A 9808-nucleotide genomic window follows, 5' to 3' on the forward strand; every position below is an offset into this window, starting at 1 on the left:
GAGCGCGAAGCACGAGTGATTTTGGGGGGTTTCAATTTGGTTTAACTTCTCACCAGATTAAGCCCTACCAGAATATTGTGAACCGGAGCTGTAGTTTCTGTACTGTTGTTTTAGTATACCCTTCAATATTATTAATGATAACCTCTAGGGAATATGCAATCTCGACTAATTATCCTCATCAGTGGCGTATTTATTCAGCATGGGTGCAGGGGGGGGGGGCCGATCGAGGGCACCAAGATATAAAAATAGATGAAATGGGGGGTAGACGTTAAAGAAAATCTGAGATTTTATTCTTGAAAACACATTGAGGTATCTCACAAGGCCTAAATAAATAATGAGAACCCGAAGCGCGATCTGATTTTTTTTCCCTGTATTTTATCTTGAAAGCCTAAGTCAGGGGCGGTCCCAGCTTCCGCCAATGGGGGAGGGGCCATTTTTTCACCCATATTTTCCCCGATCGGCCGCTCAAAGTTGATTTGTCCAAGTGCCGTAATGAGCCAACAATTTCGAGGGGGCTCGATATGGCGTATCGCATAAAATTGATAAGAAATTGGCAGTGAGCGAAGCGAGCAAGCAAATATGTTGACACTTTTATTACAAAAATACAAGGTTGTGATAGTATTATAGATTTTGACATAATATTTGGAAAATAATAGTATATTTCATCCTAATATCCCTTTCATTTCTCTCTATTTTTTCTAAGCGTTGATTCTCTCTTTTTTGTTGGGGGGAAGGGGCAAACGCCCATGTCCTAACAGTAATTTCCTAGATTTACTTTATAAGCAACATAAATGTGTTAAATCTCATAAGCCATATGCAAGCTAAAAATCAAATTTCATGTTTATTGTCCTGAAAATTTAACATTCTGGGCAATGTTTGTGAACCTGAACAGGACGCGTATGTAACTAGATAATTACCACGAGCGCGAAGCGCGAGCAGAAATGTTACATATTATGGCCTGGTCGAAAAGTTAGCCATTAAGAAGATACATATTTCAACGATTAAACTGAACATTTTTGATATTCCAACCTAAAAAAGATGAGATTTCAAATCCCCCAATGGGACATTCGACATTCATTTCCATCTCTCTCTTTCTTATCTTTCTTCCCATTTTCTTTTTTTTTTAATATTATTCTCTTCCTATTTTTTTCTTCTTCTTTTCCCCCTTTTCCTTTCTTTTCTTTTCTTTCTTTTCCCTCTTCCTCTTTTTTCTCTTTCCCCCAATACTTATCCCTCTTTCTTTTTCTTTCCTTTCCCCTTTTTTCTCTTTTAATCTTTTTTTCTTCTCTCCCTCCCCCTTCCACTCTCTCTCTCTCTTTATTCTCTTCTTTTCCCCTCTTCCTCTATCTCTCTTTTTTCTTATCTTTCCTCCCATCTTCCTCTCTATTTAAATATTCTTCTCTTCCTTCCTCTTTTTTTTCTTCTTCTTTTTCCTCCTTTTCCTTTCTCCTTTCTTTTCTTAACTTCCTTTTCCCTCCTCTCTTTTTTCTCTTCTTTCCCCCTGTTCTTCTCCCTTTTTCCTTGTCTTTCCTTTCCCCATCTTACTCTCTTTTCTATTATCTTCTTTTCCCATCTTCCTTTCTCTTTTTATTCTCTCCTTTTCCCCTCTCCCCCTCTTTTTTTGAGCGGGGGGGGGGTGGGAGAGGCAGTTCCCCCTCGCCCCCATGGATCCGCACCTGATAGAACCCCATGGTCTTGTATCATTTGACCTTTGCACCTCTCGATGACATTTGATATACATGTATCTGATCATAATTTTACACGCACTGCGGACTATCGGACCCGCGGTCTAACGGACCCGCGGTCTAACGGACCCGCGGTCTAACGGACCCGCGGTCTAACGGACCCGCGGTCTATCGGACCCGCGGTCTATCGGACCCGCGGACTATCGGACCCGCGGTCTATCGGACCCGCAGTCTATCGGGATGTCCCCGTCTTTTTGTATCCTAAACCATTTTTTGTAATGATTTACATTGTTGTGCCTATCAGTATCATATAGAAACTTCTCACAAAAATATGAATCATTCAATATTCTCCTCGAATAAAATAGGAATAAGCAAAAAATGTGATAATTGAAAAGGCTGATAATAACGCTTCATTTCTGCAAAGATTTATCTCTTTTTTCAAAATGGATGTTTTTCCTTTGCTAAATCCAACCATAGGTAATAGAAAGTGTAGACGGAGTATGTACAGTAATATCATATGTTTTGAGGAAAAGAAAGAAAGAGATAGGGCAGGACAGCTGCCAGATCCATTAACAAAACCGAACAGACGAACCTGTTAGTTGCTGCATCGACTTTACTATCAAGAAGATTTGAAAACGACTTTAGGGAGTAGAAATGAAAATGATGACAGTAACGGGTTGAATATTACATTTCTTATATGTTGAACATTACGTTATCTGAACAAATTATTCTTATTTTTTTAACACGGATAGTGCTTTGACCTAGGGAGACCGTGGGCGGATGCAGGATTTTTAGGTACGGGGGGACTAGTTGTTTTCTTTTACGTGGGTCACCAACAAAAAAAATCAAAATATAAAAAGAAATAAATATGGGAACCTTTGAATGTATTGAATAGTCAAATGAAAAGACGCGCGTGAGCCCCGATTTCTATGAACATCATGTGCTAAATTGCTCTCCTATATACTAGGTCAGGAGCGAGCGCGGATTAGAGATTCCTCATGAAATTTAGTCTGGGCATCTATTGTTCATGACTTGGTGACATGAACAAAAGAATGTAGTCGCGTAGAATGTTAACAGGTGGCTACTTTGGTCAGACAAATAATACAGAACAAATAGGTCTATTTCCTTTCTGAAAATTTGTATTCATTTATTTTTTGGGTAACTGATCTGCATTTCCTCTTCTTTGATTCACGAAAAAGAAACACGTTTTCTTACTTTTTGTACTTTGAATTTTGTACTTTTGTACTTTGAATTGATTAGAGGGCGCTCTGACGAGATTGGACGTATTTTTAGATCGCTGTGTCCGCCCACTTTTTAATTTTAGAATATTATTTTTACTTGAACATCTTTTTTTATTTTTACGATTATCTTGCTTATTAAATACCTATTATCGGAAATCGCATAGTTTTGATCTCATATTTTCATCGAGAAGGGGAGTTTTCAACTATTTTATATCACCCTGCATCGGTCATTTTTAACTGCGTCATCACTGTATACTATACAACACACAACGCGTACTCTACACAGCGCGGGGAATTCAACTTTGCATCCAACTCCACATTGCATCGGATTTTCAACATGGCGAAAACAACTCTACTGAGATCGAGTCTGCATGCCTTTCTTGGATTGTTTCTTCTTGCTACACGCACATCTAGTGGAGATTTGAGAGTGAATGAGTCAGTCAGCTTTCACGGTAGGAACTTTCCATTTAATACTTATCATCGTGACTCTGATGAGTTTGATCCTGTATCAAATTACATTACCAATACCCGAATTAACATGCCCATTGCACGATTGTATGTTCAACATTACATATCGTATAACTGTGCAACCCATAATGAATTTGGGAAAGGACTGCAAACCACAGTGGTCAGCTCAAAACTACCAAAAGGCTTACATGCCATCATCCAGATTGTCAACTTACTCGCGGGTGACATTGATCCGAACCCCGGCCCCACACTAAAGCCTGGAGCCAGGCTGAAGCTCAAGAGAAAGAGAGGGAGGTAGCCTAAATATCCATGCACTCTATGTAACTATGCTGTAAAGATAGACGACAAAGGCTTGCTTTGTTCAAAGTGTAATAAATGGACACACAATAGTTGTACAGGTGTAACTGGCGAAGCGTATGGATACCATAAGAAACACTCGAATGCCATTTGGTATTGCCCAGAATGTGATCATGTAAACATTGTCACACCAAATGTTGATAGCGACGAATCATAGTGTAGCACATATCAATTTGATGTTCTTGACCCAGACCTGAATGATGATCTAAATACTTCAGAATCTATCCCAGTAGTTACATCAAGTCCTAAACAAACTATTAAACAAAGAAAAGCTGAAAAGAATCAAAGGAGTAGATCTATTAGATCTAGGCAAACCTTGAACGATGCGAGTTCTTGTAAACTTAAGAAAAACAAAATCAAGATAGCAATAGCTAACGTCCAGAGTATTAGAAATAAAGTAACTGAATTTCTGACCTTATACACAGTAACCAAACCAGATATCATATTGGGATCAGAATCCTGGCTCGATGGAATCAAAAGATCTGCTGAAATTTTCCCAACCAACTTGCAAGTCATCCGAAAAGACAGTAGGAACATAAAGGGAGAAGGAGTCTTCATTGCCCTCGACCAAACAATCCAACAATAGAGAGACCTGATATCGCTGAAGAATACAGTGAGTCAGCTTGGTGCCAACTTTTTGTAAATGACGGGAGCAGTATGTATATCGGCTTCTACTATATGTCCCCAACCAACACTAATGACTTAAAAAATCTTAGCAAAAGCATTGAAAAAATCCAACAGGAAACTAAAACACCCTACATCATACTTAGAGGGGATTTTAATATTCCAAATATGTCATGGACTCCAGCCGAGGCCACAACCCCACTTCAACGAGACATATTAGGAATAATTGACGAACATAGCTTAGAACAACTCGTCAATTTCACAAGACGTCGAGATGCTAGTAGAACCGAAAATATCCTAGACTTGTTTTTCACTACACACCTTTCTCTTTTGAAGAACATCCACCCATACTCATGGTTTTCTGACCACAGCGTAGTAATGATGAAAATCAACATAAAAGCACCTCTGCCTGCTAGGCCGCCAAGAGAGATCCACCAATGGAAAAAAGATGGATGAAAATAAAATCAAAACTGACGCAGATAATTTTTGCGTGAGCTTTTTTACTCGAATCCTAGTAGTAAATCAATTGAAGAGAATTGGTGCAACTTTAGAGACAAAATGCACGACCTTGTCAACCAACACGTACCGTCAATAACAGTGTCAGGAAAACCAAGAGTACCCTGGCTAACTCCCAAACTCCAGAAACTTTGCCGCAAGAAGGAGAGGTACTATTCAAAGGCGAAGCAACTCGGATGACAAGATAGATGGGACAAATACAAACAAAACAAATAAAGAGAGTAGTCAATAAAGAACTTAGAAAAAACAACAACGGACATTCATACCTACTCATTAAGAAGCCGGTAATAGACAGTTCTGGAAATATATCAAAACCAGGCGCAAAGACAACGTAGGGGTCCAGAGCCTTAAGAAGGGAAATGAAATCATCACTGATCATCACTGATGACCAAGGGAAAGCAGACGCACAGGCCGAACAGTTCCAGAGCGTCTTCTCCAGGGACGAAACCAAAATCCCCAACCTTCCACCAAGAGACATCCCTGTATGCCAGATATCAGCATCACGGTTAGTGGCATCCTCAAGCTATTGTAGTATCCCTAAATTAGACCACAAAGTAGCCAATCTGCAATAAAATTATTGGAAATGTTTTTTTGACTGATTTGAGTAGTTATGGGTGTCAACATTTACCAAAAACAGGAGGAATACGGGTTGGGGAAAAAGCTTTTTTTCAAGGTGACCTTTTTATATATACTGTATAATGGTATCTCTGAGATGGAAAGGCGCAGGTTGGTGATAATGGTGTCAAAATGCACAAATTCTTACCAGAATATCAAATAAAATAAAATTAAGTACCTAGAATGCACATTCACCGATAAAATTCAAGGTCAAAGCCTTTTAAAGGTCAATGACCCTTTTCACAGTATATGGCGTACTGTATTTTGGTATCTCTGAGGTGATAAGGTACAGGCTGGCGATCATGGTGTCAAAATGTACCGATTCTTACAAGAAGATAAAATAGAATGAATACAAGTATTAGAATGGACATTCACCAATAAAGTTCAAAGTCAAAGCTTTTAAAAGGTCAATGACCTTTTACATTATATATACCATACTGTATAATAGTTTCTCTGAGATAAAAAGGCACGGGTTGGTGATCATGGTGTCAAAATGCACAGATTCTAACAAGAAGATCAAATAAAGTAAAATTAAGTACCTAGAATGCACATTCACCCATAGAATTTAAGCCAAAGGTCAATGACCTTTTATTCATTATATGCCATATTACACAATGGTATCTCTAAGATAAAAAGGTGAAGGTTGGTGTTCTTGGTGTCAAAATACATAGATTCTTACAGGAGAATTAAACAAAATAATATTATGCATCGAAAATTCACAGTCATCTTTAAAATTCAAGGACAGCAGTCAATGTTTTTTAACGTCAGATAATAATAAGGGTTTTAACCTTGAATTCCAAGATCTGGGGCCCGTTTCATAAAACATTTGCCGCAGCGGCAACTCCCATTTTCAGCGGCAAATCTCAAAACAGCGGCAAGCTTCCGTTTCATAAAACTTTGCCGCAGATACTTTCAGCGTCAAATGACAATTTCTGCAGAAATATTTAACGCTGTTATTTGAGTTGCATTAAATATTGCAGCAGAAACAGCTTTTTTATCAAAATATCAACAATTTTGAGGGCCTAACAGCCATATTGCTAAATTTTTTGATGATTTTGATTTGATAAATTGCTTTTGTCATACTAAATAGAAAATACATGTATTTTTACTAATTGACAAATAAAAAGTAGATATTTATTGAATCATCATTCATTCCTATTAAAGTCACATTTATTTCGATAAATAGATACATAGGAACATCCATTGTGTTCCTGCAAATTTACACTTTCAAAAAAACCTTTTCTTTATCCTGTAAAAGAATGAATAAATGATGTCTCATTTTGTAAAAGATTGGCTTTTGAGTTTCAATTAGATTCATTTCATAAGTGCTGTTTTTGCTGATGTGTTTGTTGAAACTCCAGCTGAAGTTGTGGTTGCTGTTAACGCTCCTGGAGGGGTTGTTGGACATCTTGATGTTGTTGAGGTTGCCAGTGTGGTTTTTGCATCTCCTGCAGAAATTGTGGGAAGCTGCTGTAGTTGTTGGTCAATGTAGTCGTTACATCTCCCGTGTGTTTGCTGCTGTTTTTGCTCCTGCTACTGATCATGTGATTGAAGTACCTGAAATAGTAATTAATTTATAATGCATATAAGCAAGATACTAAAGTTATTTCTAATTTCACTTTCATTGTTAACCCTTAATAGATACCTTTTGATACTTTGCAAGATTTATCCAAATGGACAAGATCCTCAGGCACCCCCGGGATGACCTACCAGAATAGCCTCACCTAGTAAGGTGTATTAACAGGATTTTGTACTCATTACATTCAGTTGATTTTGCATGAACTCAATTCTTGAAATGAATGTAAAGGGTCTACCAGAAAAAAAAAAATTGTGAGCTTCTTCGGGTAATCTTTCTGAGTCCTTTTACTCCTTTACTGAAAAATTAATACCGGTAATTAAAAACATGATGAAGTGAGTTTGACAGTAATTTGACATGTTACATCTTAGGTGGTAGTGGTGTGGGCCAATCATTATAGAAATGCAGAATATTCATGTACATGCAGGTTGTGTACATGTACCAATTTGGCAAGAGAAAGCAAGTCACATTATCTACCAATGATTGATATTGGTTTGTTACTTTTGCAGCTGAAAAAAAATTCATCAACACCTCAAACTTAGAGTTTAATTCTAAAATTTGGACTCTTGACAAAAAGCAAATCAAGAAGACAAAAATCATTCAAATTGATATCATGTGACTTACTTACTATGCCAAAATGAATCAGAATCATAAATAAGTTTAACTTACTGTTAAATCACATTTCTAGGCTCTTTATCTGGCTCTCCAAACCCTTCAGTCATTGATTTTCTGGAACTGTGGACAAAGCCTCACCTGAAGGAATAAATTAAACTGAAATTTTCAAAAAATGTTTGGCACTATAACTTATTTTCTCACATGGATACATTGCATGTATATCAAAGAAAATAAAAGGAAACTTCATGTGACTACTAGGTTTTTGTCAGGGGGGGGGTAAAGGGGTCAAGATGGTTTAATATGATGAACAAAAATGCAACAGTAAATAATATATAAGGAATCTCTGGTTGAGAAACGTCACTTCATGCAATTATTCCTCATAATTTATCTTGCACACACATATACACATAGTGAGGATGGGTGATGGAGAGAGAGCGAGCATTGTCATTGTACATGCAAAAAAGTATTAAATCCATCACTGGCATATAGATGGGGGGGGGGCAAGAAAAAAAAGAAAAGAAAGAAAGAGAACAGGAAAGGGTGAAATAGCGAAGTATTTACTGAACATTATTACGTCAAAATCTTTCCAAATATTTTATTTCTATATCAAAAACTAGTTCAAAAATTTTGCTCACTCCCTTCGCCCTCTCGCATCTTTGGAGAACTTTTGTTCTATCCGCCATATTTAGCCCTCTCAAAATATTTGGCTCATAATGCCACTCCATTGTAAGAATTTTGTTTGCTTATCTAACCCTAATAAGACTGCCAGGGTATTTTGGAGGCAGGAAAGATGGGTGGAAGGGGGGTGGGGGCCCTCAAGATTGACAGTTAATTGCGCAATTGTGAAGGAATGCAAAATGCCAGCCACAGATGAAAAATTGTATATTTGATCATTCTAAAATTATTTAAAATTATTTTCAATTAATATATTTTACTAAATCATCCATGAAATTAGAAATTGGCTGGAAATTTATAAACAAACCCCTGAAATTTTTTTTTTTGTTTAGAAGTATTTCTTTTTTTTTACTTTTTTGTATTGTTGACAAAATTTTCTGATCATAATCACCATGAAATTAATTGATTTTAATCAGTAAAATAATTATTAACCGGTATGATGCAATTATGAATTTTGGCTAGAAACCGAATTTCCATTGGATTTGTTCATGAAATCACATTTTAAAGCAATTCTGACATGTGCTTACACAACGTTGCGTAATTTCAGGACCGGGTACCCATGTGTCAAAAATTTTGTTTGAAAACTCCTGAATCTTAAAAAAAGGCATATAATCACGCGGCACCATCTTTCACGTTGTTGATTAATCGTGAAAATTGTTGGGCCCCCACCACCTTTATAGGGTTAAATCAGATTGCAAATCATGATGGGTTTTACTGATATTCATTCTGCAACCCATATTTCAAAGCCTATTACCTGTGGTAGTTTGTTAGTCTCTGCATTTCTACAACTGTGGACAAATATTCTGCTAGAAGTTCTTTAGATGGGCCCTTGGCAATTTTCTTATTGTAGGAGACCGGCAAGCCCTGGCTTTGAAGTTCCTGGTCTATCCTTCTCCAGCTGCAATATCCGGTCAGTTGAGGACTTGGGGGCTTTGTGTCAGGAGTGGTCTTGGTAGTGGCGGTGGCAATGGTGATGGCAGTGGCAGAAGCAGACTTGGTGGTGGTGGCATTAGCAGCACTGATGGTGGTGGCAGCAGTGGTGGTGGTGACTGCAATTGCAGCATTGTTGATGGTGGTATATGCCTTATCACAACCAACATTAGCTCCTGCTGCCACGCTGCTGATCTCCATCTATTATGTTTTAAGTAGAATAAACATTTGATTATTAACACATCAACTTCAGAACACTAGCATATTGATAATAAAACTTGTAGATATAGCAGTCAAAGCATAAAATGAACTTCCACAGAAGAGTACTTGCACCTTCCTCTAATAGAATTTCAGACCACCTTGAGGATGTTATGCTCAAAGCAAGGTTCTTATTTGACGACATTGGTCAGAGGAACATGGATTTAAATGTCAGAATACAAGAACTGGTATCATTGGTTGATCAATCATACTGTATAATACCCCATTTAGATATATGTTGACCAATT

At 37.5% G+C, this 9808-nt stretch overlaps 1 protein-coding gene across 1 annotated transcript; it reads right to left on the minus strand.

Annotated features, from left to right (window-relative positions):
- Nucleotides 1–6958: 6958 nt before the first annotated feature.
- On the minus strand, nucleotides 6959–9518 carry LOC121405820. Its single transcript, XM_041596787.1, has 3 exons — nucleotides 9127–9518; nucleotides 7752–7835; nucleotides 6959–7063 (listed from the first exon to the last, which is right to left on the minus strand). The coding sequence occupies exons 1-2, from the start codon at nucleotides 9501–9503 to the stop codon at nucleotides 7832–7834; spliced, it is 381 nt and encodes a 126-aa protein (XP_041452721.1). The 5' UTR covers nucleotides 9504–9518; the 3' UTR covers nucleotides 6959–7063; nucleotides 7752–7831.
- Nucleotides 9519–9808: the final 290 nt, after the last annotated feature.

This window comes from Lytechinus variegatus, chromosome 1 (assembly GCF_018143015.1).
Source record: "Lytechinus variegatus isolate NC3 chromosome 1, Lvar_3.0, whole genome shotgun sequence".
Lineage (NCBI taxonomy): Eukaryota > Metazoa > Echinodermata > Echinoidea > Temnopleuroida > Toxopneustidae > Lytechinus > Lytechinus variegatus.